The 16,654-nt window shown below is 41.1% G+C and overlaps 1 protein-coding gene across 1 annotated transcript in view; it reads left to right on the forward strand.

Annotated features, from left to right (window-relative positions):
* The window catches only part of FBLN5 (fibulin 5), a 47,841-nt gene extending 32,862 nt beyond the window's left edge, over positions 1-14,979 (forward strand). The window contains exons 6-11 of the mRNA XM_026079532.1: positions 4,153-4,269; positions 5,409-5,528; positions 8,454-8,576; positions 9,121-9,247; positions 12,143-12,338; positions 14,126-14,979. Coding sequence (XP_025935317.1) covers positions 4,153-4,269; positions 5,409-5,528; positions 8,454-8,576; positions 9,121-9,247; positions 12,143-12,338; positions 14,126-14,287 — 845 coding nt within the window. The 3' untranslated portion in view covers positions 14,288-14,979. The remainder of the gene's footprint in view (positions 1-4,152; positions 4,270-5,408; positions 5,529-8,453; positions 8,577-9,120; positions 9,248-12,142; positions 12,339-14,125) is intronic.
* The last annotated feature ends 1,675 nt before the right edge of the window (positions 14,980-16,654 follow it).

Here is a 16,654-nt window from a genome sequence, read left to right on the forward strand (position 1 = left end):
ATCTTTGTCAAGTACACAGTCAACTTTAGGCTACATGGAAACTAATGTCTGTCTTTTTTGTTAAGTGCCAGCAGTATGCTTGGCAGAAAGACTCCCTCGTGGAACAAAAATGCAGATGTGAATGCCATATGACAAGCATCCATGTTACACATGGGATTTCCATATTCCCAGTCTGAAAGGATCCCCTTTCATTTAAGATGAGTCACAAGCATATGTACAAAAAGTCTGATCTATTCCCAAACTGACATGTCCTTTCCACATAGTTACAGTCCTGCCCCAAAGACATCGGTATTCGATACCAAGCAACAAACCAGCAAATCCCTGGGTTCACCCAACCCTTGCTTGGGGACAAGAAAAAACGTAATTCTGGAGCGGGTGTTGTTTCTGTAGCTTCCAAGCAGTTTTATTTTGGTTTGGGGTTTTTTTTGTTGTTGTTATTTTTCTTGCAGCAATGTCCTGTCATCCTTTTAGTTCAGCCTTGTTGAAAAAACATCCCTCAGTGAACAGTACAGGAAATCATTCCAGCTCCCCTCTCCCCAGCCCATTCCCTCGCTGAATGTGCCCATGGGACAGTGAAGTACAGCGCTCTGAGAGAGATAGGACACAACTGCTTTTTTAAAGATTGCTCTTTAATTCCTTTCCCCTCAGCGCGGGCTGTTTGCCTGCCAGCTCTCCAGAGCTGGACCGTCCTGTCACAGCACCTCAGCTGCAAGGAGACCGGGGTTTCCCTGCCCATTCATCCCTGGAGCTTGCCCAGTTATTTTCCAACTTTCTCTTCCCATGTAGCAATTGCAGTGAAGGACTGACTCACGGCCGCTTTTCTAATTGCTGCTAAGAGCGGCTGTAACTCACCTGGCAGGCTTGGGGGGTTGGCGGGGATGGACATGATCCCGATCCAGATGTGGGTCTGTGCGGCGGCAGCTGCTTTGGGGAGCCAATGTCAGTGATATGAGGTCTCCAAGCCCCTCGCTCCTTTATCTCCAGTAATTCCTTTTCTCTCAGAGAAAGTAGGAAACTGTATTAAGTGCCCCAGGTTAACCAGGATTTCGGAAAGGAGCCATTCTGCCTGCTTGGAAGAAATGCCGAGTGGGCCGTACGGAGAGCATCTGCCCTCCCTTGCCCGTCCTCAGCGAGCCCGCAGAAGGGCACTCGGAGGCGGAGGGTGGCTCGTGCAGTGCAGATCCGCTGACCGAACCTTGTGCCAGGGGCTGTACAGGCACATGTGGCAGGGCGGAGGTGCCGGGAAAGGAGGGGGATTCTGCTCCGCATCATCTGTTGCGTTACCCATTTAGTTCTCCCGGTTAAAGCCCAAATTTAAGGACTGTGTGAAGCATTCAGGGTTTGGACATGGATCTAAAGCACTTTGCTTCTTCATGGATATACCAGAGAACTGAAGTGGCTGCTTTGCTTAGAATTGATTTGAGTATCTGCTTATGACATTTAAAAAAGGCAGTAACATCCCAGTGCTTGATTTAAGTAATTATGGGGTAGAGTATTACAAGGCAATGCAAACTGTGTTTAGAGTCACTACATTTTTCTGTAAGTGTCAAAAACAGTCTCAGTTTTCCATGCTTTTCCATTGGCCCTGGAGAAGTGATTTTTGCTGGCATAAGGCAGTAAAAGACCATTTAATGTAATCAGAGGGCTGGGCTGGGTTTTCAGAGCCAGGCTCTTTTGGTGCACTGTTAGTATACCACAGTTAGGAAACGCTACACTATACTACAAATCTATTCTAATTATTCCAGTAATGTTTACACAAGAAGAGCTGCTACAGCAGTGTCCACATGAACCACTCACAAAAAGAAGCCCTATAAGAGTAAAGTCCTTATCCTCAAGACATAGCAATCTTGAAATATAATCCTGCAAAAGGCAAAGCATTTATTTAAATTAATGCATTGTCCCAGTGAAATGGAGTATTAATTTGCTTAAAACCAATGTCACTTTTTGCAGGATTTGGGCCAAGTCTACCCCTTGTGTACATACCATAGCTGACCCTGGCCTTTGGGTTATCTTGCTATTTAGACTGAAGTGGAAAATGGAAACTAGTAAGGGTAAAACTTAGTGTCAGTGTCCTTGTTATTTTATATAGAGAGAATATTTCCAAGACTTCTGACATTTTCAGAATGGCTTCCTGAGCCCTTCTATGGCAAAATTCCCCCAATAAGGCCAACAGCATAGACTTGAATTACCAGATGTAGCTACTTATACAACAGATTCACATCATTATTGTTTTTATGGTATTACCACATCATGTAAATGTTCAGGTCATTCAAGAATTCAGTTTCTCAAAACATTCTTAATATTTAACACCAAAACAGGAAGCAGCCAATTTAGCTAATAAATAATGAACTGCTGGAATTTGTGTAGCTATCTATGCATGTGTATGTATCCAAGGAAGAATACTGCCATTCTGATGTTTACATGTGTTAGAACTTACAATGGAAGTCACTTCACCAAAACCTGTGCCTTTGGATTTTACTCACTCTGGCAGACTAACTGGAGATAATAATTTTCTACTGCACTAACTTAACTTTATGCCCGCACAACTGGTTCGGACTAAACTGATATGAGACTGGTTTAACAGAAAAAGAATTAGACTCAGTATGTCTGCTAGGAAGAGTATGAGGACTATAGAAGGTCTAGTTCAGACAATTCAACTTTCTGAAATTGTTGGAAACTATACGAGCTGGCTTTTGGGGTATGGAGTATTCACAATTTCCAGTAAATTCAACAGAAGCTGCAGATTCTCAGCTTCACTGAAAAATAGGCCAGGCATCATTCCCTCAGAGTATGACTCTCTGTGGAAGTGTTTATTTGAATGATGTCATCTTTGTAGCTTAGCATTTGATTGAATGCTCTTGTTTGATACTCACTTGAGAGCCTCAGGGTGGATGTTCAGACCTATCCCTCCTTCTGTGAGTCTTCCATCAAGCAGGTTTGGGATTTTTTCAACTTATCCCCAGACTTTTACATAATTATATTTTTTCCATACACAGTTCTGCTTTCAGGTTTGAAAAAGAAAAGGCAAGAAATAATTTGCTATTCCAATAAAACATTCCACAGTGGTCTTATTTGCACAAAGTACTTATACTTCCAGTACCTGCTTTCTCATCTGCTGTCATTATAATAGCTCATGAGATCAGCAGGGATGGATATGAATCAGGGGTAATATTTGCTCTGAGATCTTATTGGAAACACCCATAAGGGGAATCTGAACGGAAACTTTATGTTCAGAAGCATCATTGGAAGGATGCAAAGCTTTGTGGGTAGCCATAAAGAAATCTCCATAACTCAAAAGTCAGTTGATACCAAAGGAAATGTAAAGCTTTGGAAGAGACAACCGCTCCAGGTCTTTCATTCCAGTTCCTAGGCAAGGAGTAAGATTCTTCTAGCACGTACCATCATATTTATAGTGTTCATGGAAGATTTTTAGGGTACTGTCATTCTGTAAATTAGCCCTGTTTATCTTATGGTATTTTATTTTGCTTATAACAGTCAAATGTATCTATTTCTAATGCTGCAATTCAGCCAAGACTGTTATTTAATTTTGGCAGCAAATTTGTTTTCACATTTTAGATCATGTAGTTTGTCAGTTAAAGATTCATATAAAATGGAAATGGGAATGGGAATGTGACTATTGGGGAAAAAATCTTTAAAGAATATCTTGTCAAAAAAAGAAGAAGCACTTAGGAACAAATACTTCTTGCTTTTCTAGGTAAGTAGCTTTGGTACATGTGGAGGTGAAAAAAAGTTTCTCTCCTGATTCTGACAAAACCCTGATACAATGCTGGCTGTGCTTGTACTGACTGGCTATCCAAGCTACCGGTACGCTTCAGAGTCATCACTTAAAGGGACTGACCCTGAGCTTTCTGATGAAATATCATTAAATAGAATGTTACATGCATGACAGTCAGTTCATAGGCATTGATATATGTCAGAGGTGTATAAAAATACACTGCTGCATTCTTTTGGGTAGAGATGTGCTTTAACTATAACTCTGGATCTGAACACCTGAAAGTTTGGCTGTTAGATCTGTGAATAGTATGTTGGCTAATTTCTCTGTTACTGGTATAGTTGATTCAATGTGTGTGTTGCTTTGTATCTGCACATGAAAATGCAGACCATTCTGCTTTTTGTCTTTTCCATTTGTAGACATAGATGAATGTCGCTATGGCTACTGCCAGCAGCTGTGTGCTAACGTACCTGGTTCCTATTCCTGTACATGCAATCCAGGCTTTACCCTCAATGATGATGGAAGATCATGCCAAGGTACTGTCTATGGTCAACCATGAATGAAAGCTTTGGTCCCAACCCTGCAACACCCTTAAAAACTTGCTTAGTTTTTAGAATACAAGTAACCTTCCTAACATTGCGTTTGAAAGTGTTTATAGGTTTGTCTGTCTGAGATATTTCTGTAGCCCTCATGTGAATGTATGTGTTTGTCTTCACCTAGAAGGGACACAGAAGCAGGGTGACCAGTGTATCAGTAGAAATATGCACAGAGGCCCAAACCCTCTAAAATGTAGTTACTCAACTCACTGAAATTACCAAGAGAGAGGCACTGAAGTATTTTGAAACTCTGAAGCTATGTGACTCTCCTGAGACAGGAAAACTCTGACAGATCAGGAAAGTAGACCCAGGTCTCCCAATCTCCAGACTAGTGTCCTGAGCATTAGACCACCTTTTGCTGTGACATGCTACCTGAATCAGAGTAGATATGACCTCTTCATAGAGCCTCTCCCTAGCTATCCAATACTGCTAAGCAGCTTCCCACATACTCCAGGAAACAGCCTGTGTTAATGGTGTGAGGACTTTCCAGAAGCTGCTAATGTCCTAAAAGGAAAAAATTGTTTCTGTCATAGCCCTAGGTTTACATAAGGACATTCCACATTATATTATTTTCCTCAGGTGTATCCTGCTGCATTTTGTCTCAGGTCTTTATGACAAAAAAATCATTGGATAGCTTCAAAATAACACAATAAGCACAAAAGCCTTTGTAATAAATACTTTACCCCCATGTTCTGTGCTATTTTTTTGTTACAGTCAGAGCATGCAGGTTTCCTCTATGGTTCTTCAGTTGTGAGTGACCATCTTTATCCATTAGAAATGAGATCAGGAGTCAACAGTCATGTTAGAGCTGAGCCTCACTGATTTAATATAGAGCCAGCCTGAACACCAGCACGGTGAAGACATTCCCAAATGCTTTGTTTCCAGGCAATCTTGTGTTTCCAGTATGCTTTTTCCAGTCATCATCCTGAATTCCAATTAACAATAGTGACTTGGTTAAATTTTTTCAGACCAAAGCATTTTGCCTGTACAGCTAATCTCTTTGAAATGCTTCACAGTAATGAATCAAAAACAGAGTTTTGGGAGAAGTCACTGATGCAGTGAGCATTATTTTCCCACAGATGTGAACGAATGTACAGGCGAAAACCCTTGCACTCAAACCTGCGTCAATACTTATGGCTCTTTTCTCTGCCGCTGTGAACCTGGCTATGAACTGGAAGCTGATGGAGTTAACTGCAGTGGTAACTATCTTCAGTTATTTATTGTTTTGGTGGCTTTAATTGTGTTAAGTTTTCTCTTTCCAATGTATTGTTCCGTACATGCTTTCTTAAAAGTCTTCTGCATTGGGCTATGGTTAGCAGCAGGATAGCTCCAAACAATCTGATCTTTCTTCAAGTTAAAGCAGGCAGCAAAATCCCAGAAAAGCATGATGGAGTAGGGCTGCAAATCATTTAAAAGAAATAAGTTAAATATTAAAAAGTTCTAAGATAATGGTAAAGGATAAGAAAATGCTTTCAAATATTGAACAGGGAGCAAGTAAAATAGGGATATTTCTAAAGCATTCAATCCATGATTCAAGAAATTCGCATGTGCATAAAGCACTTTTCTATATGTCTGTTGAATGCATGTATTCCTCTTGCTCTTATGCTTGCACACTTCTGCCTGAGACCTTCCCCAGTTTCCCCTGTATGGCTCTGGCTACATTTCAGAAACAATACATGGTTTCTTAGCATAGCTGTTGCTGATCCATTCAGCACATAGCAGATAACTCAGTGTTTATGTCCCTATTCTTTTTCTTCTCTTGTTTTTGTTTTTATTTTATGGCTTTATTTTAATTGAAGGCCAATAGTTAAACTTGTTTCTGTGCTTAATGTTCCCACAGCCTGATAAAATGAGAGAACCCAGCCAATATTTCTTGGAAGAAAAAACACACTGGAAAATATTTGTTTTTTAATTTACAGTAAACAGATGTAACATGCTGTTTTTGAGACAGAAGGCATGTGATATGCAGTATGTGTATAGATTCATGCTTACAAAGCTATTCTTCCCTGCAAACCTCATTATTACAAGGAAAAGGATTAAGACTTAAATCTCTAAAGGGTCTTATACATTTAACATTCAGAGCTGCAACACCTAACTTAAGATTTCTGCTTTCAAATGGAGTTGCTGCTTCTGAGTTAGACTCCTGGGCCTTTTACATGCTTCTGAGACCATCAGGGGCCTAAGCAAGTAGGTTGAGTGCAATGTCACATAAGCATTGCCAGTAGGAAATGGTGACAAGAGGTGTAGTGCTTGAAACTCATTCTTGTCTGAGAGTTAAACCAGCAAGAGACCTGCCTCCACGCAGACTCAGAGCAGAGAACCTTTTCTTGGAGGAAGGCAAGCACACTACCTTGGCGGTGTCATGTGTAAATGTGCTGAGGCGCAGGTTGTGTTGGTGTTACCAGGTCCCTCGGCACAGCGAAGGACTTAGAGCGCCAGACACAGGAAAAGGAGAATCAAATTCAAATCTGTTCTTCTCTGCCTAAGCTGGAGCAGAGATCTGAATGCTTCTGCACAAGCAAATGCCTGTCATGAGCAGGTTAAATTTCTCTGGATGAGCTTCTTTCACTTCCTAGGCAATCATTAGATATAGCTGAGGTTCGCTAATCTGTTGGGTTAGTCCATGGCCTAGCAATTTTTTTACCATGAAGATGGGAGATATTCCCACTGCAATTCAAGCATAGAGACAGAGATTTGAACTTGGCTCTCCCAGGGTGTTTCCTAATCCCAAAGCTCTTCCATCTGCATTAGATGTGCTCTGAAGTGCCTACCATCTTGGCCCCTGTGGTGAGATGGTCAGCAGAACCCCAGAAGGGTCTAGGAATAGTGAAGGTGCATCTATCCTGTATGGGCTCAGCAGCAGAAACTTAGGGCCCTCTGGATGTTAAGTGCCTTCAGTATCTGACAGCAGCTGAGCATAGGTTTTATGAATCTGATGGTGCTGGAGCATTGGGTCACCTAGAGGAGGAGTTTGATATCTCAATCCCTTTATGGAGTCAGCCCTCGGTCCTTGTTTTGGCAGTAAGATGTTTTTTTTCCAGAGAATTCACTGGGGCAAGTCACAACAATAACAGGACTATGTAGGTGTAGTTCCTTTCATCTCTCTCTTGATAATGTGGTTGTGGACATAAAGCCACTTGAATATATTTGTACTTCAAATACTTTCCAGTACATCTGTACAAAACACCAGAAGTGGATAAATGGACTGAGCCCAATTTAGAAGAAAGGGAAGTTCAGTCTGAAGAGTAAAAGTGATTTGCCTGGGAAAGTCAGTATGTCAGAGCTGGGAATAAGAACTTGGGAGTTCCTGGCTAGGACTCTGGCCTTTGTTTCTTTCTTCCCCTGAACAGGGAAATAAGGAAATGATTAACAGCAGCCTCCCTCAGTCTAGCGCCTTTGCATGAGTTTTTCCCCTCAGTTAGCCATGCTTCCATGTGCAGCTCTGAAGTTCATCTCCTCACTTGAATACAGTTCTGCAGAATACAATGGCTGGTCAAGTCATGAGTAAAAGGGGGGGAAAAAAACACCAACATGATTTCTGCTTTTAATCAGAGATTTGACAGACTGCTTAGCTTCCTGGTTATCTGGAAGATCACTAGGCATTCCAGTAGGTCTAACCCAAGCTGGGATGAGCTTGAAGTCTTACTGGAATGCATTGGAAATAACTGACTAAAGGCTAAGAAACAGCCAGGGTTGGCTGCAGAAGTTCTGCTGGGACGCATGTGTCTCTGGGAAAGAGAAGTTTGCTCTCCAGAAAAAAGAGGAAAAAACCCCAGCAAAGTCTCTCCTTACAAATTACAGTTGCAGCTTTGTTGCTCGAGTAGCTCTATCTCTGATGTAAAACAGAACTGAAAACATGGCCAACTGGTGACAGGTATTCTGAAAAGAAAAATAAATAAGTGAGAGCCATACAGCATGTCCAGCAACAGCCTTGGTTTCCCTAGGAGGAAAAGGTTTAACAAAGAACTTGTTAAATAGTATTTCGCCAGGTTGCTGCAAAGCTCTGAGGAACTGGAGGGCACCAACCTCCAGCCAGGGTAACAGGCTCACAGTCCGGATCCGCTTGGGCGACTGCTGTATTGACTGTAATGCCAAAGACTCTAAGCTTTGTTTTACCACTGCAGACATGGACGAATGCAGCTTCTCCGAGTTCCTTTGCCAGCATGAATGTGTGAATGAGCCTGGTTCTTACTACTGTATCTGTCCTTCGGGCTATATTCTGCTGGATGACAGCAGAAGCTGCCAAGGTAAGAACATTCCAGCTCTGATTAAAACCTGGGGGGACTAGCAAATAGGTCCTGCGTCTGGAAAGAGGCTTTCAAGGACTGAGATACTTGGTCTTGGCATTGCATAATGAAATACTTGTAGGGGCCAGTTATGCAATTCTGGTGAGAATGTCATCACATGAATAGATCCACTGAGGTCACTTGGGGCACTGGTGTAAGAAAGACATTACTGACTAAGAAACAGTTACACAGTAAAACCCTCAGATGTGCTCCTCTCCTCTGCATGTCTCTCTTTAGTAAGCAAACTCTCTGAGGTCAGAGAGATTGAGCAGCAAATTTCTTTTTGCTTGTGCAGCACTCAGCACTTGGGAGCACTCCCATAAGCAGAAATGAATGCAGTAAGAACTGATCTTAAAAGAGGATCCAGTTATCAGAATGCCACTTCACATGGTGCAAGGATGTTTTTGCATTTTGGGGCAATTCCTTAAGATGGAAACTGTTTTTAAGGGTGGTGTCTTGAACAGATTTCCCTGCATTAGCCTCTCTCTTGTTTCTTGTGTTTTAGATATCAATGAATGTGAAAATAGAAACTTCACCTGCACTTCACAGCAAACGTGTTTCAATATCCAAGGAGAATATAAATGTTTAGACCCAGTCAGATGCGAGGATCCTTATATCCAGATTAACGAGAAGTGAGTAGCACCCACAGCCACAAGAGCAAATTCTATCTGTATGAAGCATATCTAGAGTGAACCAAATAAACTGCAGTTTTGCAACACAGCCATGAAGTGTGTCTAAAGAGCTATAGGTACATGCTGTTGCTGCATTTACCACTAGTAAGCTTTATAAAAATAATAGATTGCAGTTCCTTACCAGGTCACCAGGTGGGATATGATATGATATAACATGATATGATACTCAGATGTGTGGGAACTTAGACTGCAAAAACACTTATCAGTGAGTAGAGAAAACAGCAAGGTTTGTAATGTAATAAGAGACACTTAGTAACATTACTAATGGACTTCATATATGCTCAAACACAACCTGTTTGTTAATATGAGTACTTCTTGTGAGTATTAACTAGCTCATGTCTGGGAAGTACTTTATAAACATTAGATGCTAGTTATAGCAGGATGCAGATAGTTGCCTACTACTTAAAGGTTAAATATGCTGAAAAGTTTACAGGCTGATTTGCACTGTCTTGAAATTGGGTATGTCTGAATGGGGTTGTTAGCACTGTTACTGTCTAAATTTGGAATTATTTGACCAGTGATTCTTGCAGTGAAAAGAAAAAATCCCACATTTCTAAAATTTGCATGATTCTTTTACATTTTTAATGTGCCTTCCTGGGGCTCAAATTATTTCAGCCCCAGACAGGTCACTATATATTGCAGTCCATAGAATTTCATCCATAGTGGTTGCACTAAACCTGAGATTGCTTGGTAGCCTAATGGATTTTATAGAAAAGCAAGAGATGAAGAATCCAGTTCTTTGCATGATAATTTATGCATGTGTTCATGTTGCTGTCTGGACTAGGGTAGCTGAGGAGTGGGCACATGTTCCATTCTGCCACTTCTGGCTCAGAGCTGGTAGGGTCTTAAGCTAGAAGTTGAAATGTCTTAAACCCTCTGTATCTAAATTCCTCAGAAGCTATCTCTGGAGCCCTTACAGATCAGCTTGCGCTAAACTCTTGATCTCTGAGCTTTGTATTTGGTGGCTTTGGCTTGCGTCTAGATGTGACTGTATTTAATTTGTGGTATATGTCTAGAAGTGGTCAGTATAAAAGTCAAATGAATTCTTTGCATCTGTGTTCTCTGTGGAAGGAATTGGGTGTTTCCAATGCCAGGAACCTTTTTATAGGGCACTCACTAGAGTCTGTCTGAAATTGGTGTCAGTAATGGAAGTTATAGAACAAATAGGCAAAAAACATACTCTTTTGCAATGAGTTCCCCAACATGGCTCTTATAAAGGGACATCCTGTCTCACAACTTTATTGGAGTTCTTTGAAGCATGTGGTTTAGGGACGTGGGCTGATACAGTCTGCTTGGGTTTTGAAAGGCTTTTAACATAAAGCTTTTAAGGAAATTTAGCAGCCATAAGAAAGAGACAAATCCCTGGCAGAAATGAATAAAAAGTTGAAAGATAAGAAATAGAGTGTAGGATTAAATTGTCAGCCTTCACAGTAGAGTTTGGCAGGGCTCTGAGCTGGACCTACTCTGTCCAACATATCTGTAAGCAACCTGGGAAACAGGATAAACAGTGAAGTGGCAAAGTCTGCTAAAGTATCTAAGGACAGTAAAGAAAAGGGCAAGCAGAAAAGAATTACAGAAGGATCATACAAAACTCAGTGACTGTGCAAAAAAAATGGCAAATGAAATTCGGCGTAGATGAATGTAAAGTGAAAAGACGATCCCAGCCTCACATATGAAATAAAAAGCTCTGATCTGATCGTAATGACTCGGAAGTGAGATTTGAGCATTATTATAGGGAGTTCTGCCTATAATAATGCTCAAATATTGAGTTCTGCCTGTAACACTCAGTCTGCAGTGTTCAGCAGAGATCAGAAAAGCAATATGAATGCTAGGTGTTACTAGGAAGGGAATAGAAAATAAATCAGAGGATACCCTTAGAGCACTGTGCCATTGTGTACTCATATCCTCAAGGCTGGGCAGTTCCACCCCGTCCTCTCAAGAATATAATACAGCCAGATAAAGGTTCATAAAGAGCAACAAAGATGATCAAAAGCAGGGCATGTCTTCCATGTGAGGAGCAACTAAGTTAGGACACTTCAGCCATGAAAGGGGTCAAATATGAAATTCTGAGTGGCATGAGAAGGATGATCAGGGTTCGACTGTTTGCTGTCCCTTCTGACAGACAAGCTGGGGGCATCAGATGAAGTCAGCAAGGGACAGTTTTGAGAGAAGGAAAGGGGTTGGTTCTGCCCATAGCCTGTTGGGGTTGTGGGACTCCCTGCCGCCAGGTGCTGCGGGTACTAAAAGTTTGTGTGGGTGTAAGGGGAAGTTGGACAGGTTAATGGAAGAGAAACACATTAAGGGCTAATGAATACAAAGAAGGTCTCTGCTTTGATCTACTGGAGAAAGAACAGAGAGTTTGCTAGAACTTTGCTTTGACCCAGGATGGCTTGTCATATGTTTCCACATAATAAATAAAGGATTGTTAAACAAAGAATACAGTATATAGCACCACCAGTGTACTGATCCAATAATTCATGGTTTTGAGGACACTACAGTTTAAATTACTGTCAGAACAAACATGTACACTGGGAGGCTATTCTGCACCTGCAGAGCTGCTTTAAGGAAAGTACAGAATTTTGAGTGATCTAAGGAGGCTAAAGATGCCAAAATATTTTGGCAAAGCCTGGAAGGCAAGAGGAGGAAGGCAGGGATATAGGCAGGCCAGAGTGGCAGCCCAGATAATATTAAAAATGAACAAATTCATTACAGGTTTCATTAACTTTGGTAGACAACAAAATTCTTTTATTTATTTATTTCTGCAGCCATATTAGCATATAAAGAATTAGGTGTTACAGGATTTTTCTAACCACTGTTGATAATCCTCTCTATTAGTCGCTGCATGTGCCCAGCTGAAAACCCTGGTTGCAGAGATCAGCCATTCACCATCTTGTACCGAGTCATGGAGATGGTGTCCGGGCGGTCTGTGCCTTCTGACATCTTTCAGATGCAAGCAACAACTCGCTACCCTGGAGCCTATTACATCTTCCAAATCAAATCAGGGAATGAGGGCAGGGAATTCTACATGCGGGTAAGTCTGGTGCCTGTACAGAGAACCTGGAGTATCCTCTTGTCCTTGAATTTCTTTCTGACAACAGAACTCTGCTTTTAACAAATACCATTTAAACCTTCAAAATGACATTTTTGTATGCAGACATGCAGAGCAGTCTGCTGATCTGCAGGGGCTATTGGCTTTTTCAGGAAGAAAACCTACCCAAAGCAAATGCACTCTGCTGCAGAGGGCTTGGGCTACATCTTATAAGGCATTATGTTCAGCAGGATCTGTGACCTTACCCCCCCTCTAAGAATAACTCGTGTTTGCCATGCTCAGGTGAAACTGTTGTGTGAAACCTTTTTTTATTTAATAGACAATCTGTACTTGCCACCTATAGGGTCAACTTTCCTCAAATTTTTTTTTAAACTGTGCATTGGAAATTGAAATACTCGAAAACCAAAAAAGCTGGCAAAAATCTTTATGCTGAGAATTAACTTTTTTGATTGTTTGCTTTTGTTTGTTGTGGTTTTGTCCGCTGAGAACCCCCATTTTATGTAGACAGTGTTATAGAAAACAAAACTTCTTTAATCAGAAGTTTCTTCAGAGACATCCCTGTTCCCCAGACATCTTCACTGCACTTCTGACATTCAGGGAGAGGTGAAGTGGTCCGGGAATGATCATTTACATCTCGCAAGATTGTTCCTGTTGTCAAGTCGTTACTGATCCCACTGACCCTTTTCCCCCCGTCTGGGTTGGTCTGTCACTTCTTAAGACTCCACTGACAAATATCAGCGTAAAGTCTGTTTTTTTTGTTTTGTTTTTGTTTTTTTCATTTATCACATAAAACACCCAGGGCCTTTCTTTGCTTGCACAAGCTGTCCTTTAACTGGCAACAAAATGTTCCTGTGTCAAGTTTATAACCAGCAGGTGGTGCTTATTCATTGTTTTGAGAGCAGCGTAAGACAGGCAGATGGGGAAGGTGCCAGTGGGGAAGGAGCCGGGTGGCCCCTTCCGGAGACGCTGCTCGCGAGCGGGACCCGCAGCCTGGCCCGCCTGGCTGCCTCCTCAGACTTCTGTCAGACTTCGGTAGAACAGACCCCACTCTATGTTTCTGCTGGAAAACAAATTGCACTTCATTTTAACATCAGAACTCCTGATATTTAAATACTCATAATTCACTGGTCTGGCCATTTATTGCTAAGCTCGGCTTCCACTTACTAGAAGTCAGATTTTCTGAAGCATCTGCGAACTGGATTGATTATAGGTCCTGAGCACTTCTGAAAATCTGACCTACCATCACCTTAACAAAACGTATATTTAAAAGTCTCTTCAGAGAGTAAGGTTTTGCATTGTTAACATATGCAAATATAAGGCAAACTGATTCCATTCACATAGGAAAAATGCACAAGAACATCTGTTCTTGAAGCTCTGCTCACATAAACTCTCCTTAGCGTTTGCTACTTCAAAGTAATACTTTTGTACATCAAACTACATAATACCTCATCAGAAAAGTGTCATTATTTGTGCATATCCTAAATCTATGTTTTCATCTTCTACTGTTCAGACAATAGCAGATTTATATATACAATGGCTTCTTTCATGTGCAGGGCTCCCAAAGGCTTTAGAAATTGTAGAAAGTGATAGTTCATAGAAAACACTGAAATGGAGCCAAACACCGAGATGAAGCTCTCTGCAGTGACATAGAGTACCTTCTAACAGTGCAACAGAAAACAATGTTATTTTGGCTGTTCTAGGACCAGAGATCATAGTTTTCAAGAGACGTTTTTGAAAATCTTACCTGCTTCCTCTTGTTTTGTGCGCAGCAAACGGGACCGATCAGTGCTACTCTGGTGATGACCCGTCCCGTGAAAGGGCCCCGTACTATTCAGTTGGACTTGGAAATGATCACTGTTAACACCGTCATCAACTTCAGAGGAAGTTCTGTCATCCGGCTGAGGATATACGTATCACAGTACTCGTTCTAAACCTTGAGTTTGTGCCCTTTAAACATTGAAACAGAAAGACCTAATTCCTCCTCTGCAGAACTCTGTCAGTACATATAGCAGCTCGAAACCAAGTCAGTATTACCACAGGCCCCGTGACCTAAGCCAATCTGAGGAGGGAGGCCTCTTCGTGCACAGTCTCTACCAGGATGCAGACATCCAAAGATGTATCGTCAGCAGATCCCATATGATTCTCTATGTGGTTATATATTTTAAGAACTCTTTTTTTTCCATTGTAAACATTTCTAGAGTATGAATCTATGTTTGAAAGACTGTGAACCTTTGTAGCTCCAAAGCTGCTTAGCAAAAAGCACCAAAGAAACTGAGGAAAAAGCTGGCTTTTGCAATCTTGCTTTTTTTTCATTTTAAAAGGAAAGCAGACAAACAAGCAGAAACCAAAACAGAAAGCCACCTCTTGAAACAAGGGATCTCAGAAGTGCTAACTTACATTCCCAAATATCTCTGGAATTATCAGTCAGGCACTTTGTCTCAATTCGCCCTGCATTTGTCTTAGTTTCATCTGTTTTTCTTTCATTTTATTTTATAGTTAAAATTCATTGTAAATTCATTCCAAAATACATGTTGTACTATGTAATCTTCTACTTTCTAACAAAGTGTCACATGTTTGGGTTCCTTACTGTATTAAATCTTTCTATATAATAGAGATCATAGAATCTATCACTGGATGGTATATTTTACAATGTTTAGGGTGTTATGCTTATTTACAGCCAGGCTCTTTGACAAAGGCCTCCACTGCCAGAATAATGTCCAGGGGCTTTAGAGCAGAAGAAAATCAGATCTTTATTTTTCCCTGTTTTTCCGACTGTAATAGTTGCAAACAGTTTGTGACGGTTTTAAGGTAGCAGTACTAACTCTGTAGTTATGGCTGCAACTAATCTCCTGTTAAAGACCATTCAGATCAGACCAGTCCATATTCCTTCAGGAAAAAAAAAATTTTTGCTCCATTTACATATAGTCTCTCTCATACATTCCTAACATTGGAGAAAAAACGCTGAAAAGGACTTGGAATAGTCATATAGTACATGCCTCTGCCACAAAGCAGAACCAGCTATGCCAGTACCCAGACCTCAAATGATGGAGATCCCAGAGTTTCCATAGGCAATGTCTTCTCAGGTATAACTGCTCTAACCAGTAGAAAGTTTTTCCTAAAGTTTAACCTGAATCCCCCCTGTTGTAATTTAAATCTGTTGCTTTTTAGCCTACTCCTAGTAGAAATAGAGAACAGTTTATTATATTCCCCTTTGCAACAGTCTTTAACGTGTCTGAAGACTGTTGTCATGTCTCCTCTCAGACTGTTCCTCTCTAGTCTAAACAAACCCAGTTCTTTTGGTCTTTCCTAATACATCACATTTTCTGGACCTTTAATCTTTTTCATTTTTTTTTTTTTCGCTCTCATCTGGATTCTATCCAGTTGGTTCACATCTTTCTTGAAGCACAGTGCCCAAAACTGGGAAAAGTGTTCCAGCTGAGGCCTCACAGTGCTAAGCTAAATATATATATATTTAGGAGTTTGAAAAAAATACATACCTCCAAACTACACAATTATTTGTATATTCCTCACCTTGTTGAAGGCATTGGCAGTTTGGTCTTTGATTTTAGTAGGGTCAGCATTTCATATACCTTGCTTTTAAATGGCCCTGATGCTGGCTCTTTTGCTATTCCTTCCCACTTTTTTCCTTATTGGCTTGTTTGCTCTACACCAGGGCTAGGACTAGAAAGATTCACCTTTGCTGGCCTTTTTGGAGACTGGTAGAACTTAACGTTGCATGGGAAAGGGAATTTATAAAGATTATAATGCAAAGAGGCTGGAAAGGAGTAGAAGCATTATGTGAGGTCTTCGTTAAAGTGGGAGTTTTAAATTGAAGATTACAGATGCAAAATATTCTCACAAAACAGACTGCATGACATGATCAGAAAATTGACTTTCTTGTTTCTAATAAGCTTTGTGAGTTAGTCTGGAGTTGTTTTCTCCCAGCTTTAGTAGCAACACTGCTCTTTTTACTCGTGCTCAGCCTGAAGGAAGCCCTGATGCTTTGGCCCACAGCAGCAAAATACTCTCTACTGATTCAAGTGTGCTTTAGCAGTTTCATCTCTTAGTTGTTCACAGTTTTCTGCCTACTGCTGCAAAGCGCTGGGGTTCAGAGCTCTGAACACCGGCTGCCCTCTCCACAAACAGAAGGGCTTGCACCTGACTCCAGGCTTCAATGGGCCGAGCAGGGTGCATGAAGCCAAAGAGTTTTGCGAGTAGCTCACCTGGAGGGCATAAAGGTAGAGGAAATGTGCAGAAAAATATCAGAAGCAAGAACGTGTTTCGTGAGTGGATCATCA

Source organism: Apteryx rowi, unplaced genomic scaffold (genome assembly GCF_003343035.1).
Source record: "Apteryx rowi isolate R43461 unplaced genomic scaffold, aptRow1 scaffold_5, whole genome shotgun sequence".
NCBI classification, from domain to species: domain Eukaryota; kingdom Metazoa; phylum Chordata; class Aves; order Apterygiformes; family Apterygidae; genus Apteryx; species Apteryx rowi.